At 48.7% G+C, this 16,390-nt stretch overlaps 2 protein-coding genes and 1 long non-coding RNA gene across 3 annotated transcripts in view; 2 read left to right on the plus strand and 1 right to left on the minus strand.

The window, feature by feature from the left end:
• ticrr (TopBP1-interacting, checkpoint, and replication regulator) overlaps positions 1–9,179 on the minus strand; it is a 63,162-nt gene extending 53,983 nt beyond the window's left edge. Inside the window, exon 1 of the mRNA XM_052061111.1 lies at positions 9,165–9,179. The gene's annotated coding sequence lies outside the window, so the exon portion shown is untranslated. The remainder of the gene's footprint in view (positions 1–9,164) is intronic.
• The window catches only part of LOC127597831 (uncharacterized), a 92,812-nt gene extending 76,455 nt beyond the window's left edge, over positions 1–16,357 (plus strand). Inside the window, exon 2 of the long non-coding RNA XR_007961773.1 lies at positions 15,666–16,357. This is a non-coding gene — a long non-coding RNA (uncharacterized LOC127597831). The remainder of the gene's footprint in view (positions 1–15,665) is intronic.
• Positions 6,776–16,357, plus strand: rgma (repulsive guidance molecule BMP co-receptor a). Its single transcript, XM_052061139.1, has 5 exons — positions 6,776–7,288; positions 9,265–9,380; positions 10,539–11,059; positions 13,774–14,897; positions 15,275–16,357. Exons 1-4 carry the CDS (start codon positions 7,275–7,277, stop codon positions 14,443–14,445), a joined length of 1,323 nt encoding a protein of 440 aa, XP_051917099.1. The 5' UTR covers positions 6,776–7,274; the 3' UTR covers positions 14,446–14,897; positions 15,275–16,357.
• Positions 16,358–16,390: the final 33 nt, after the last annotated feature.

Below are 16,390 nucleotides of genomic sequence, written 5' to 3' on the forward strand. Positions count from 1 at the left end.
ACAATTTAGAGCGTCCAATTAGCCTGCCACGCATGTTTTTGGAATGTGGGAGGAAACCGGAGCACCCGGAGAAAACCCACGCAGGCCCGGGGAGAACATGCAAACTCCACACAGGGAGGCCGGAGCTGGAATCGAACCCGGTACCTCTGCACTGTGAAGCCGACGTGCTAACCACTGGACTACCGGGCCGCCCTATTTTAAGACAATTAAAATGAATTTTAGTTTCGTATTCGGATCGTCCCCGCGTAAACATACGATGAGCGAATTAGGCTTGCGAGTGCTGGCCGTGGAATCTGCTGCTAAGATACAGGGAGGGGAAAACGTGTGAAGCTCACCTTACCCTTGGGAAAAAAAAAATCAGAGCTGGAACGACAACGAACATGTGCTCGCCATCTGGAAATAGCAGCCAAAAGTGTATGCATTCTCTCGCCCGAGTCCTGCCACGAAGCGGCCATTTTCATTTCATCCTCAAAGATTTGGGCCTCGTTTTCAGTGCTGCGGATGAGAACAAATATTGCAGTTGGCATTTGATGTACCTCGAACGCTATCGATCGATGACAGTTGTTTTTAAGCGACTTTGGTGAGCCTGAACTAAAGAGAGGCACAAGAAGCAGAACCTCTCCGTAAGCGAGATACGTGACTTGCTATATTCCCCCCGCCGCGGCAGCGCCGAGTTTCGCAGGACGGCAAAAAAAAAAAAAAAAAAAAAGGGGAGCCAAAACCAACATTCAAAAGGAGCCGTTAAGCGTTTGTTGCCGGAGGCCATTTCTGACCGACTGTGCCGCTCTTTTCTTCCAAGTGGGCAGCGGCGGCGGTCTCATGAAAATGAATGAGGAAGCCAGCGGGTTGAAAACCACATCTCGGAGAAGGAGATTCGTCGTGCGCCGCAGCTCAAGCAGGTGTCGGGTGGTAATCGCTGCCTCCACGTTCGGAATTGAATATGAAATCAAGTCGTAGAATATGGTTTGAGGTTCATATTGAGACCGAAAAACAAATAGAGGCTTCATTTGACTGAGAAATGACTAAAAAGCCTGATGCAAATGAGATTCGGTAACAGCCAATGGCAGAGCAGCTGTAACTTATGTTGCGTTCAGGAAACTCGGAATGGCGATAGCAGCACTTATCGTATTTTTACCTTTCGTATCTTGAAATGTATTTTTTAACAAAAAGGAAATATTTTCCTGTTGAGGCGTTTGGCAACGTGAACATTTCATGCGAAGAGATGTTCATAAGGAGAGGTAGCACCGTAACTTTAGAAAATGAGTGTGTGCTTTGAAATGCGTAATTTAAGGTTTCTAAACTGTACGGTCTCGAACGGTTTGCACAATACGATTAAATATTGTATGACACATTAAATATTTAGACAAATGACTAAAAGCCTGATGCGAATGAGATTCGGTAACGGAAGATGCTCGGTAACAGCCAATGGCAGAGCAATTGTAACTTATGTTGCGTTCAGGAAACTCGGAATGGACATAGCAGCACTTATCGTATTTTTACCTTTCGTATCTTGAAATGTATTTCTTAACAAAAAGAAATATTGTTGAGGCGTTTCGTAACTTGGACATTTCATGCGAAGAGACGTTCATAAGGAGAGGTAGCACCGTAACTTTAGAAAATGAGTGTGTGCTTTGAAATGCGTAATTTAAGGTTTCTAAACTGTACGGTCTCGAATACTTTGCACAATAAGCCTCAATTATTTTCTACCCTGGTTTTAATTCGAACTCACCAGCGAGCGGACAAACCTACAAGTTGAGACAGTAAAAAAAAAATCAACTTAGCCTGAAGGCAACGATGACTCACTGATGTTATTTTGTCTCTCGCAATTGGATTTTTTTTTTTCTCTCAACGGGAGGGAGGGTCAAGTCTCTTCCCGTTCCACAACTTTTCACGGCTGTCACCGTGTGAGGTGTTGACACAGCGAGCCGTCGGTTCACGTCAACGGGCTCCGTCATCGCGACGCTCCTCGACAAACACCTGACTAAACAACAGGCTACATCTCGTCAGCTATGAGGATCTCGGGCCTACTTGGAGTTGTGCACTGTTCGTTCGCTTCGTGGCGTATTCCGCCCCCCCCCCTCAATTCTTTCCCTCCGTTCCACAAATGAAAACAACAGCAGACTCCACACCCTGGTAACAGGCTCCGAAAAACCCTTTCTCGCCGTTTCCAGAGCAAGCGGCTTTGGGCGGCCCGTAGTTTGCCGGCACCTGCAAAAACTCGAAGCCTTTCAACCGCATCTATTGTGACAAGACGGGGGGGGGGGACAAAAGGAAGGGCAGGATGTAGCCGCCGCAGCTGTGCACACAGGACGACTCCCCGGGACGCAGTCAAGTTCAACAAGCGCGCAGAAGACGCCGGGACTTAAAAAGAGTTTGCAAGAATTTGGCCCGATGATTCGGAACCGCCCACCAAACGGCAGCGGTTCCTTTGACGGGCATATTCGCAACGTCGGACGAGTAAAGAGTTTGCACCTTGCACTTTGGTGAGAAAATCGGCTCGATTTTTGACAAAAAAAAAAAATTTAAACATTTGCTCAACTGTTTATATTTTAGTTGTACTTTTGGACAACCTACGGCCCGCGCGCCACAGGTTGCCAACCCCTGCTTTAGGTACATGTCAACATTTTTTTTTTCCCAGCAAGACCAATGCCACCGGAAATCGCTGCGATAAAAGAACAAGATAGCGTTTACACGTCACTCCGTCTCGTGGTCCCGCTGGCATGAATATTTTAAGAATCCCAAAAGAGTCGCGGCTAGCGAGGCTAACGGCTACCAGCATTCACGACCATCTTATTCCGGTTCTGCCTGTAGCGAGGCTAACGGCTACTAGCATTCACGACCATTTTATTCCGGTTCTGCCTGTAGCGAGGCTAACGGCTAACTAGCATTCACGACCATCTTATTCCGGTTCTGCCTGTAGCGAGGCTAACGGCTACTAGCATTCACGACCATCTTATTCCGGTTCTGCCTGTAGCGAGGCTAACGGCTACTAGCATTCACGACCATCTTATTCCGGTTCTGCCTGTAGCGAGGATAACGGCTACTAGCATTCACGACCATTTTATTCCGGTTCTGCCTGTAGCGAGGCTAACGGCTACTAGCATTCACGACCATCTTATTCCGGTTCTGCCTGTAGCGAGGCTAACGGCTACTAGCATTCACGACCATCTTATTCCGGTTCTGCCTGTAGCGAGGCTAGCGGCTACTAGCATTCACGACCATTTTATTCCGGTTCTGCCTGTACTGAGCAAATGTCGGAAGACCGTTGCCTCGTTTGTTCACCGCTCCGCAGCGCAAGATACGCTAGCCCGGCGACGAGATGCGACTACAAACATGGATGCGGAGTAGATGACTAATCAACACTGCGTCCATTTTTTTTTTTTCCGCAAAGCAGTCTACGTGTCGTCAGTGTATTAACGGCACGCTATACTTGGCAGCTCAACGCCATCTTGAGTCCTTCGCTAATATCATTTATTACTCATGAGCAGAAGCTATAAGCGTCAAAAACGTGTCATGAATTGCTTTGGTGTACGTTGACAAATGGAATCCCCGCGCAGTCAACCCGAAAACGTACACCGGGTTGGCCTGCTCGCGCAGGAATTGGAGAAGCGAGAAATGGAAAAAGGCAGCTGTCATATGGGGGGGTGGGGGGGGAGACGCTTTTGTTTGAGGCATTCCGACGCAGTTCGGGCCCCTTAGCAACAAGAAATAACACTCTGCCAGGTGCGACGTGGTGAGGAACGTTCTTTGTCCGACGAATCGTCGTCCCTTCGCGAACGAAATTTGTCTTGACGTGGCTGCCTTTCATTGAGGTCGGCGTTGCTTTGCAGCAAAGCGAATTATTTGTCTTGACATCTTTACGCAGTCTGACTAGTGCGGTCCACAGCCAGAATTAAACAGAATGTGGGGGGGGGGGGGGGGGGGGGGGGGGTTGGGGGTCGTCCCCCAACCCCCCACCCTACTCGGTGGATTGCGTTCCGGCTTTTCAAAAGCCTCACCTTTCTGCCGCAGGAGGAGAAAAAGGAGATTGTGTAATGAGGGTTTACGTATTCAAGCTCACTCCTCTGTGGGCAGCGGCGGGGGCCCATTTGCAAAGCGTCCCCGCAATTCAGGCAGTTAGCGAGCGTGGCAATAATTCCAGCCGGGGCGTCTCGGGCGGAGCGCCGCGAATCGCCTCTTAATGGAGTTTTGGAATTCATCCTCACAGCTCATTATCGAAAAAGCATTGGGCTTGGATTGCGTGAATCGCTTCTGGTGTTAACATTTATGGGAAATGCAAAGTACACCGTCGCCATCTTTGTTTTGGAGCGGCTTTTTGCGGCGGGGGCGGGGGCGGGGGCGATAGGGCGGCCTGTGCGAGTTTGTTTGAAAATATTGCCATTCAGACAAAAATTACGTCTGGCTATCGTATAGAAATAAGTTGAGAGAATTAGCATTAGCATTAGGTTCTGCGCAAGTTCCGAGAAATTCTGTTTAAAAAAACAAAAAACAACAAAAAAAACAACAAGTCAAGTCAAGAGTATTTCTCGAGCACTTTCAAACAGCCATCGCTGCATCCAAAGTGCTGTACATGGAGCGATTTAACATACACAATAAACAGTAAGACGAATCGGTAATAAAGGCGGTAGAAAGCACCAAGCAGCAAAATCAAGAACAAAATCTAAGTCATGCTGAGTCCAACGCCAAAGAATACAAGTGAATACAACAACAAGAACATAAAACTCCCTCCAACGGGCACACAACGGGGGGTCACGTCGGCGCAAGGAGACGAAGCTTCGTAAATACTCGGAAGGCTCGGTTTCCGGTTTCACGTCCAGCTGTCGGGGATGACTTTATATGGTCGCGGCCGTGTGGCCGCCAACCAATCGGAGAGCTGTTTTATTTCCTGAGCAAGTTTTTTTAATTATTATAATACAACGCAAAAAAAAATTCTTATCGCACCAGAACATTTGTGTTCAGGTTCCATACGGAGACGTTAGCATCAGGCCGCTAGCATCCGGCGCCCCCTTTTCACACGAACGAGGGTGTCGGCCCGCCTTTCATGTCGTTCCCTTACATGGACGTCAAAATATGCTGCCTCTCAACGGCCATCTGGAGAGGTCACGCGGGTCGGCGGGCGAAGATCAACCAATCGCAGAGCTCTCTTTCTGGCCGCATACACAAAAGGGTGATGTCATGCGAAAGCCTCGGTCCGGTGCCGGCGTACTAATGCGCCATCTCCTGCGTCGTCTTCGGCAGGAAGCAACAAAAAGGGGCCCCGATACAGAGCCACATTCTGCTCCTCCATTTTGATTATTGGCAGAGCGAGCTGGCTGGCGAATCTCGACACGGAGGGAGTATTTTTTTTTTTTTTATGATCGGAGGCGGGGGAGAGCCACCTGTGTGGCCAGGAGTTCAGACTGGAGAGTAGCAACAGGGGGTGGGGGGGGGGGCTTGCGGTGGTATTTTCCTGCTTGCAGCCTGATCCCAAAACACAGGTGCAGCCTCGACGTGGCCCTCCCCAATCTGACCCCCCCACCCCTCTCCCTGCTGCTACGTGCCTATTTCCATTAAATTCTCATTATGCTGAATTTGTCTTCTTCTAACCTGCTGGTTTTGGGGATTTACCCCCCCCCCTAACACCCCCCCCTCTCCACACACACAATATTGACCGCAGCTTCATAAATCCATATCTCCACCGGTGCCTTGAGATACACGTTTAATTTCTTCCGTGACTAAGCTCCGCGCATCTCAAATAATCTTTGGACTTTTTCGAAGAAAAAAAAAAATGACCGTTTTTTTTTTTGCCAGATTTTTTTTTTTTTCAGTTTAATGGACACTGCGCTGTTCCTTTTTGGTCGCATCTCTCCAGTTAAACCGCGGTCATCGTAGTCATTCTCCAAAGTATAATTGTGAATTTAATGTCTATATAGAGTCTGTTGCGCCACCATTTGTGTTCGGCGCTGTTTCAAGCTCCGAGACGCAACACCGATGCTTTTCGTTAGCCCGTCAGAGGAATTTAGCATCATTTGTTAGCAATAAGGGAAAGCGACATGATTGTTTAAAGGCACTAAGATAAGATAAGATAAGATATCCTTTATTCGTCCCACACTGGGGAAATTTACAGCCTCCAGCAGCAAGAATGTATGTAGAAAGGAGAAAGAGAAAAAAAAACAACAAACATCTTTCAATTAAATAAAATATGAACACAAATGGATAAATCGCAGTACTATTTACAAATTTTCCTTCAAATCATTTAATTATTATTATTATTATGATTGTTATTTTTTATTCATCAGCTAGACAGCAGTCGGTAGGAACAAGCGTCGGAGCTTAAGTGTAATTTTCTTTATTTTTTAATTTTATAAATAAAATTGTAATTTTATTTTTTACAGTCAGCTCCAACTAGGAGTGGCAATAAACAGCTTGAAGAGTCGTTTTTTTTTTTTTTTTAAAGCTGACTTTATGTCAATTTTTTTTTTTTTTGGTGAAATGACCTGCATTCAATGTGCCGTCTCTAAAATGTCTGCCTGCGGGTGAAAGCACAAACATTGACCCCAAACGACGGCTCTTATCTCGAAAAATGCGAAAATCGGGTCACTTGTATCTCAAAGAAGTACGACTTGGGCGAAAATTGAATCTGTGGAGGGGGCGGGCGGGCGGGGGGGGGGGGGGTAAAAAACAAAGGCTGGCAAGTGGGAAGGCAACCCAATTAAAAAGGATGCTGGCATTCTCTTTGCTTGGGTGCGGACTTGAACGCTGGCTGCTTTTTTTTTTTTTTTTTTAGAGCTCGTCTGCTCGAGCGACGAGGAGGGCTCGGCGTCACGCGGTGCCGATCATTGTCTCCCTCACACTTTCTAACGAGCCATTTCACAACATCCACACGACGGACCTTGCCACGCAGCAGCAGCAGCAGCAGCAGCCCCCGCCACCCCCGCCGCCTCCTTTCCACGCAAACAATTTGGATTAAACGCGCCGATGTGGGACTTGCTGTCACTTGGTGTTTTTTTTTTTTTTTTTTTTTACCCATCGCCTGACGCGATTCTCGTAGGTTCGGATGCACCCCCAACTCCGAAAGAGCACTTTTTCTTTGCACGCGGGGCGTCATGTGCACCTTGGAGCATTTGACGCGCGCGGCGCCGTCCAGAGAGTCCGATTTGGGATTACATTGACCCCCCTCCACGGCTGACCGCCTTTATTGACTTGAAGCAAGAGAGGAGGGGGGGGGGGGTCGCTTCCCGCTTCACGGTTCCCGGTTCCCGGTTCGGCCGTCCTTCGAGCTCCCGCGGGACTCCATGCAGTCGCAAAGGTCGGTTCGTGCGTATCTCGCTTCAAAATATTCGCGCGCGTGCACAAAATGAACGACGTCCCCCCCCCCCCCGCGACGTGAAACAACATTTCGACTGTTGCTGCCAGAAAAGTGAATGCGAACCTGTGGAACAAGCGTTCTGCCGGCCATTCATCGCCAATCACCCACGACCGCCCCCCCCCCACACACACACACACACTCTCCACCCCCCCCCCCCCCCCCCCACCTGCCCATCTGCCTTAGCTGCTCATTTTCATGTTTTCATGTTGCTCAAAAGCCTAATAGCATGACAGCTGCAATTAGCACTAAGCGAGATGTCCGCCTCGTTGGACGTCTCCGGAGGTCCGGTTTGTTTTACGGTTGGTTCGTCGGACTGACTCGACGTTGAACCCGCTGGTTTTCAGCGTCCAACATTTCGAGCCGCGAGGGTCGGTGGAGTCGGCGTAAATCAAAATACCTGACCAGATTTCGACGGGGTGGGATCACAGATTTAAAGGCCGTGAGAGCGGAATCTGGGATTGTTTCAGATATCTCAAAGCGGCGTGACACACATGATGATAAGGAGGATTCATAAAGCTTGCTTCAGAGTATAAATGACAGATATCTGTGAACATTTGGGGGGGGGGTGCAGGAAATTTACAGTCGACGACTAAGAACCTACAGGAACAAAGAACGTTTATTTATTTCAGCAAGCTACTCAACATCGGTCGTTTGTATTCATATTGTGTAAAGCGACTTAAAAAAAGGAGTTGGGCAATTCTGTTTTTAACTCGTGATATGTACAACCCCGTCGCTCATAAAAATGACAGATTAACGTTGTCGGCGGTGTCCTTCTGATTGGACCTCAATGATCCTTTCTCCCCCCCCCCCTCAATTGGTCAATCAAAACATGCATTGTAATCTTGCAACTCGTCTAAATGTACTAAATGCACATTGCGCTTGGAATTGTCATTTCAGAGCCATCTCGGCCTCGCCAAGATAACAATCGTGATCACATCATGGTTTCCCGTCAATCGTCCAGCCGATACGACGCGATCGATCAGTGACTTGGGCTGTCATCATTCGTTAACGTGGATTTATGAGTCTGTGGAATTTTCTATTAACAACTTAACTTCATCATACATTCTACCTTGTAATTTTCTACTTAGAAATGATTATCGTGAGGTTTGTGGAGCGTCACTCAAAATGATTCATACCCAAGTGCCAAGAGGAAGTCTGCAAAAATAACAAAATAAAAGCATCTTCATCCTCAGGCCCGAACAATTAATCAAAATGCCGTAAGTGCCATTTTGAGCATTTGTTGGTGTTTTTGCGTGTCTTTACAACCTGTTTCTTGATGCCATCTCGCTATTTATCTCTTTGTGCTCATTTTTATAATGAATTCCACAAATACTGTACTCCCCCCCCCCCAAAAAAAAGACATACTGTAGTATTTTGCCCAAGTTTACTACCAATGCACTTTTCATGTGTGTACATGTTCAAAATGTCCCCCCTTTTCAAAGTTCAACAGGGATTTTTTGGGGGGACTCCCTCGCGATGTAACCTTCAACATAGTTGAAAAGTGAGTTGCTGAATTCGTCGTGCTTCGTGAACGCTTCAGCGGCTCATCGTGGAACAAGTCTGCGCATTGAGGTGTAATTGGAACTCTGTGGAGGGGGGGGGGGGGGTCGAGCGACCCCACCACCCCCAACCCCCCCGACCAGTGATTGGCTCGCCCGATCTCCCCTCTCCCTAGCTCGCTCTCTGCCCGGCTGACTCGCACCCATTTGCGGCTACCCCACCGCGCTCCCTCCCCGCCAAAGGAAAGAAATGACCCGCTCATCGCTCGCTGCCTTTCCGACCGCGGCTGGCTAAGCTAACTTTTCGGTCCACTTACCGACGGGGAGGGGAAGTGATGAGAGCGGACGGGACCGACTTGAGACTCGTTTTCCGGGCTTTTCTCAACTTGTCCCCCGCTGTGTGGCTCCTTCCACCAGGCAGAGGAGTGAAGGGCGACCCCGAGCTGGATGGATGGTTATGGGGAAGAGAGGCAGACCTTCGGCGATTGAAGTGTGCAGAGTCTTCGTCCTCTTTTTGTCGCTCTTGCCCTCAGGTAAGACGCAACTTGTATATCTAAATATATATACAGTACATAGATACAATTTTTAAAACCAACTGGGCAGCTTTTAATCTAACTTGGCAACCTTCCTCCAGTTGTTTGCGTTTGAACAGGTAATATTTGGCGCCGCTAACGTGTTGTAAATCGATCAAAGTGTCGTAAAAGCATGCTAAATGCTAACTTGTCCTGCAATTAGCAACAATCAATTGCGACAAAGGAGGAGTCGGGTTGCCAGATTAGAGGCGACGTATTTCCTCTTGTAACGTTTGGGGGGGGGGGGGTCGTTTCAAGGCGGGAAATGCATTTAATGAATTTAAAATGAATTGACACGGTTGTTTTTTTGTCTTTGGGATCACCGTGTTGGATTGGTGAAGTCAGAGAGTAACGAGATGTTTTTTTCTGCTTTGTTTTGTTTGGGGGGGGCGTGCTTTGGGGTTTTAACAGTAGCTCGTGGAAAGTTAATATCCCTCCTCCACCGCCCCATTGCATTTGCTCATACCAAAGAAGATGTTGAGCTCGATCTTATTGCGGTCTCTAAAAATAATTTTAAAAGAGTGTGCGTTTGAGTGAGAGCCTGGGGAATTTGATACTTCAGTCAGCCCATTTTTTTTTTATTAAAAGCCATTTCTTTATTCCGAAACTTGGAAACTTGGCACTGACGGGTTTCAAGTCACTCTGGCAAAAAAAAACTCCGCTAATAGGAGCAACATTTGGAACTCAAATAAACTCCACGACAGCACTGGGACACTTTCACCTCTCTTTACACCCTGAGTCCTGTCTGGTGTTTAAAAGTAGGACTTTATAGTGTGTGTGTGGGTGTGTGTGTGTGTGTGTGTGTGTGTTTTTATGCACCCAGCATTCCTAAAAGCATCACAAGTGTGTGTCGTAATGTTTGAATAACATTTGAGTAAAGGGGTGCTTCATCCTCACTAGGGAACTGTTGTACAAGTGTAAAAAGAAGTTAACTTCTGTAAAAGGTCAATACAAAACACGCACTGTTTAATCATTGAACAATATCAAGTATACAAACATTGAGTAATAGATAGTCATCGTAAAATTTTTTTAAAAAAAGGTATTTTGCCATCGTTTGCGACAGTTTAATGCTAGTTCGGGAAAACATGCGCGTCATGTTGTGTCGTTGTTCCCAAACAGTGACTCTGCAGTGCAAGATCCTCATGTGCAACTCTGAATTTTGGGCCTCCACGACGAACTCTGGGCCGGAGGAGGAGTTCTGCACGGCGCTGCGCGCCTACAACGGCTGCGTGCGGCGCACCGCCCGCACCTGCCGAGGCGACCTGGCGTACCACTCGGCCCAGCATGGCATCGAGGACCTGATGAGCCAACACAACTGCTCCAAGGAGGGACCCACGTCGCAGCCGCGCGGCCGCACGCCGCTCCCGCCCGCGTTGCCGCCGCCGCCGCCGCCCGACAGCCAGGAGCGCTCGGACGGCCCGGAGGTTTGCCACTACGAGCGCGGTTTCCCGCGCAACGCCGCGCAGCCCAACTTCACGCACTGCGGCTTCTTCGGAGACCCTCACCTGAGAACCTTTGGCGACGACTTCCAGACGTGTAAGGTGGAGGGCGCCTGGCCGCTCATTCACAACAAATACCTGTCGGTCCAGGTGACCAACACCCCGGTGCTACCCGGATCTTCTGCCACCGCTACGAGCAAGGTGAGCCGGACCTCATTTATCCTTCGCCGACTCGCGGTCCGCAAGTTGCAGTGCGAGCGAGGGCTGCAACAAATCCAACCGTTGATTCATCTGTCGAGGATTTTGTCAATTATTCATTGACGAATCAGAAACTTGTCACTTTAAGTCAAAAACGGGACATTCGATTCATTTTCCGATCCACTTTATTCTCACAAGGGGTGCCGGAGCCTATCCCGGCCATCTTCGGGAATGTAAGCGGGGGGACACCCTGAACCGGTTGCCAGCCAATCGCAGGGCACAGAGACCAACGACCAATCGTGCTCACACCCACATCGCGGGACAATTTGGAGCGTTCAATCAGCCCGCCATGCATGTTTTTGGAATGTGGGAGGAAACCGGAGCACCCGGAGAAAACCCACGCAGGCCTGGGGAGAACATACAAACTCCACACAGGGAGGCCGGAGCTGGAATCGAACCCAGTACCTCTGCACTGTGAAGCCGACGTGCTAACCACTGGACTACCAGGCGCTTGGGAAATTATCCAATTAAATTCGGGTGATCTATTTGGAATGTGTGAGGAAACCGGAGTACCCGGAGAAAAGCCACGCAGGCCCGGGGGGGGGGAACATGTAAACTCCTACACGGGGAGGCCGGATTTGGAATCGAACCCGGTACCTCTGCACCACGAGGTCGACGCTCTAACCACTGGCCCACCGGGCCACATTTCAATCATCAATGAATTCCGATTGGGTTACGGGTTTGGGCCACAACGTGTCAAAGTAACGGGCAAAAGTAAAAACGGGCCAAAGAACTAAAAAAAAACTATATATGTATGGATAGCAAAAATGCCTCTGAACATTTTGAGTGTTTAAAAAAGAAAAAAAAATGTTTTTATAACACAAAATACATAATTACAAAAATTGTAAAATGCGTAACTTAAGGCCTTTTTAATTTGGAACATGCGGCCGCGCGCTTCAAAAAACGATTTTAAATTGCGGCGTTCCCATCGGGGATTTCCGCCGAGAATCTTCCAACGAGAATCCGAATCGTCGATTCATCCGCCAAATATTTTTCATTTTACGGAAACGGTACCCAGGTTGCGGACACTACGCATCAAGTGCCCGCGTCTAAGACGTGATTGGATGTATTGTTATTGTAGTACTGCTATTTGGCCACTATGCGCATCTCGGCGTTTAAAAAAAAAAATTGGAAAATCCCCTCTTGGGCTCTCAGTTTGCGGGTCGTATGAAACGTTTCGACTTTTTCCCTTGGCGTCAAGTCCACAGCGAAGTTGCTCGCCATTCTCACGGCAATCACCGCCCGCTTTTGTTGACTTTTGCGCTTTTTATCTGAAGCGAATTTGCTCAATCGCGTGCGCGGCTCGACTCGTTATCGCAAACTGTCTTAATGATCCTCAATGACGCATTTAAGCTTCTCTTTTGAGCTTTTGAAGACATTCCCTATTTTTTTTTTTTTTTCCCGCGTGCTACTCGGAAGCAGAGCAGAGACTCGAGTGCGGACAAAGGAGGTGGGGCGGGGGGGCGCCAAAAGGCACCTGTGCAAACAATCTGCTAAGAGATCGGCGTTAGCAACGCGGCGCAACATCAAAGTGCGCGGCTGGCCGACTGCAGCGGAATAACCGTCACCGGAGTTGGCGTTTCGCTTTTCCTATTCCGATCTTTGCAATAAGGGGGGGTGGCGGGGGGGGGGGTCGCGCCGTCCTCGCGACGCCCCCCCCCCCCCCCGACGCCACTCTCCGGAGCATCGTTGGCGAGTTCACGGGCGGGTTTTGCGACGCTATGAATGCCTCGTCTTTGTGTCTGCACTTTTTTTTTTTTTTTTTTACACACTGCTCAGGCTCCCTTTTTTTTTCCAGGGGAGGCGGGGGGCATTTACCTTGGCCTTACCCTCAAACCCCCCCACACCCCCTCCCCACCCACCCATGTTGAGCTCGCTGAAACGTGACACTGAAGCCGTGTGGACTACATGGCACAGAAACATTGAAAGAACTTTTCCTTTCAGTGGGGGGGTTGGGGGGGGGGGGCGCTCGTATTTTTCAGTGGATTCTCAACAGCCGAAAGTATTTGGACGTGGACTCCAAATTTCCCATGGAAAAAAAATAAATGACATTCCACTGAAACGGCTCCACACTGACAAACCGTCGCAAGTTGAAACACGCAAAACGGAGTCTATCGCAAAATTGTGCGATCAGAGAATTGATGTGAACAAAAATTATTTTTAATTATGGGAACTTAACGGGAAGTACATTTGGCTTACGAGTACCCCCAAAAAGTTTTGGGAGTTTGGAGCTGTCATTTGGTCAATTATGTAAAAAATAAAATAAAATAAAATCTTTGTGTCGCAAGCCAAAGCGCAATCGCTGGTATCGGTACTCGCCCATCCCTAAGTGGAAGTACCGTCTTTTCCGCACTAAACGGCGCACCTAAAAGTCTTCCGTTGTCGTAAAAGCTCACAGCGCGCCTTAAAATCCGATGCACCTCGTCTATGGTCATTACGGTAATATTTCAACCCCAAAATGGCTACTTTGCTCGAGACATACTGACATCTGATCGTCCTGTTGGCGTTTCCTTCAGCGTAGCTCCATCTAGTGGATGCATTGTAGATTGCGTCTTATAATGCGGTGCGCCTTTTGGTGTGGAAAATACGGTTTGGCAAGACTTGCCCAGAAAAACTCAGGCGACTAACAGCTTTTTTTTTGTCCTGGTCTTCCGCAGCTAACAATCATCTTCAAGAACTTCCAGGAGTGCGTGGACCAGAAGATGTATCACGCCGAGACGGACGAGCTCCCCGCCGCCTTCGCCGACGGCTCCAAGAACGGCGGCGAGCGCCACGGCGCCAACGCCCTGCGCGTCGTCGAAAAAGTGCCCGGCCAGCACGTGGAGATTCAGGCTCGCTACATCGGCACCACCGTGGTGGTCCGGCAGGTGGGCCGCTACTTGACCTTCGCCGTGCGCATGCCCGAGGAGGTGGTGCGCTCGGTGGAGGACGACGACGACGACGACGACAACCAGGACTTGTACCTGTGCCTGCACGGCTGCCCGGCCAATCAGCGCATCGATTTCCAAAAGGCGCGCGGCCAAGCCGCAAGCGGAACCCGCAGGTTCTCCTACCAGTCGGCCAAAGCCAAGTGCAAGGAGCGTCTGCCCGTGGAGGATCTCTACTTCCACTCGTGCGTCTTTGACCTCCTGTCGTCCGGGGACGTCGACTTCACCATGGCCGCCTACTACGCCCTGGAGGACGTGAAGACGCTGCACTCCAATAGCAAGCGCCATCACATCTTCGAGAAGAACGCCTACTCCGGTTGCGCCGCGACGCACGGGGCGGCCAAACGCTTCCTGCTCAACCTCCTCCTGGCCGTCCTCTTGTGCCGCGCGCTTGCGCTTTAGCCACTCCAACGTAGTCCTCGTTCTCACCGCGGTCTCGTTTGTAGATTTTCCGACATATTTCCGCAACGTTGGAATTCCGGAATTTTAGCGACTGTCGCCGTATGCTCACGTTTTCTTCACGAGGCTCGGGAATGTACGCCCGGGATGAACTGGACTGCAGTCCACGGGGGACCTTTGATGGATTTCTGGCTATCCTCCATCGAACCCAAGTCCCCCCCCCCCCGAAAAGGACAAACGGAGTCAAAGTCATTTTTGTCACAGGCCTCATCGTAGTTTTGGTACCCCCCCCCCCTATCGGACCGCTACGACTGTGAAACCGGATCCATGTTTAATGGCCGCATCATATCACATATGATGAACCGGATGTTATCAAGGCGATACGTTGCGCACCTGCACTCGATCGGTCAAATCCGCGGTTCCGGATAGACCATGTAAAATATTTTTGGGAGATAGTTTCACCCCCCGGGCGGCCCGGTAGCCCAGTGGTTAGCACGTGGGCTTCACAGCGCAGAGGTACCGGGTTCGATTCCAGCTGCGGCCTCCCTGTGTGGAGTTTGCATGTTCTCCCCGGGCCTGCGTGGGTTTTCTCCGGGTGCTCCGGTTTCCTCCCACATTCCAAAAATATGCACAGCAGGCTGATTGAACACTCTAAATTGTCCCTAGGTGTGAGTGTGAGTGCGAATGGTTGTTCGTCTCTGTGTGCCCTGCGATTGGCTGGCAACCGATTCAGGGTGTCCCCCGCCTACTGCCCGGAGACAGCTGGGGTAGGCTCCAGCACCCCCCCGCGACCCTAGTGAGGATCAAGCGGCTCGGAAGATGAATGAATGAGTTTCACCCCCTCCCACAAACTTTGAGCGTATGTAAAGATGGAATGGGAGACTTTTGCGTGACATCACTTTGAATGAAAGGCAAAAGCAAGCTCGAATTGAAATTTTCAAAAAAAAAACACAAGTAACGGCAGATGTTGGCAAGTCAATATTTAAGTAACCGACGATTTTTCAATTCACGTTGATGTTAAGGGAATTTTGTGGAGAAAGAGGAGAAAAATTGCTTTTTTTTGGACTACCTATAATGTTGTGGAGTGCCCCAGGGCTTTGTGTTTGGCACCCCTTGTGTTTAGGCCACAAATATAAAATGAACATCTCTTTTTAGCGGCGGGTCAATGACAAAATGACATGTACGGCAGCGGACGTCACTATTTGAGGAGATGCATCGTGTAGCATCACCAAGTGATTTGAGGACTTGAGTCTTTGCCAAAGAAACAAGCTTGTGTGCCAACATCTTTGCAACTACGGAGAACAACCCGAGAGTATTTTGAAAGTGACACTCTTTCGCAAGCATTTAGTCCCCATTTCAACATGAGCTCTCAATTGTGCTCTTACTCATCTTTGTTTGATATTAACACTGAAGTATTTGTCACTGCTGCCTGACTTGTTTTTTTTTGTTTGTTTGTTTTGGGGTGCTTTGTCGACAGCAGTGACGCAATTTAAGTGATTGTAATGTGGAATCTGAATCTTGTGTTTGTAGATGTGGTTTGTATTGTGACTTTTACAGTAGCTGATGTGATATTGTATATAGTGAGTGTGTGTGTGTGTGTTAATTTGACTAACTGTGAATGTGAAATATTAGATTTTTTTTTGCAGATATGAACAGCACACAAGACAGTTTTCATTTTTTTGTGTTTTGTGCTGCTCATGATTGCCAAATGAACGCACTTTAAGTTTTTATCCAGCTCTTGTGTTGTTGTTGTTGTCGTTTGGAATTTAAAAGGAATAAATAATAATAATAATAAAAACAGCCGGGAAATGCCCAAATAGATCAAACTGTATGTATAAAAAAAAGTGGTGCCACACACACACCATCTGTTTATGTCAATTATTTATTGAATAAAAGAAAAATGTGTTGTTCGTGACCGTTGTCTCTTTGTGGTGACGTTGCATGTATG

Source organism: Hippocampus zosterae, chromosome 3, assembly GCF_025434085.1.
Source record: "Hippocampus zosterae strain Florida chromosome 3, ASM2543408v3, whole genome shotgun sequence".
Lineage (NCBI taxonomy): Eukaryota > Metazoa > Chordata > Actinopteri > Syngnathiformes > Syngnathidae > Hippocampus > Hippocampus zosterae.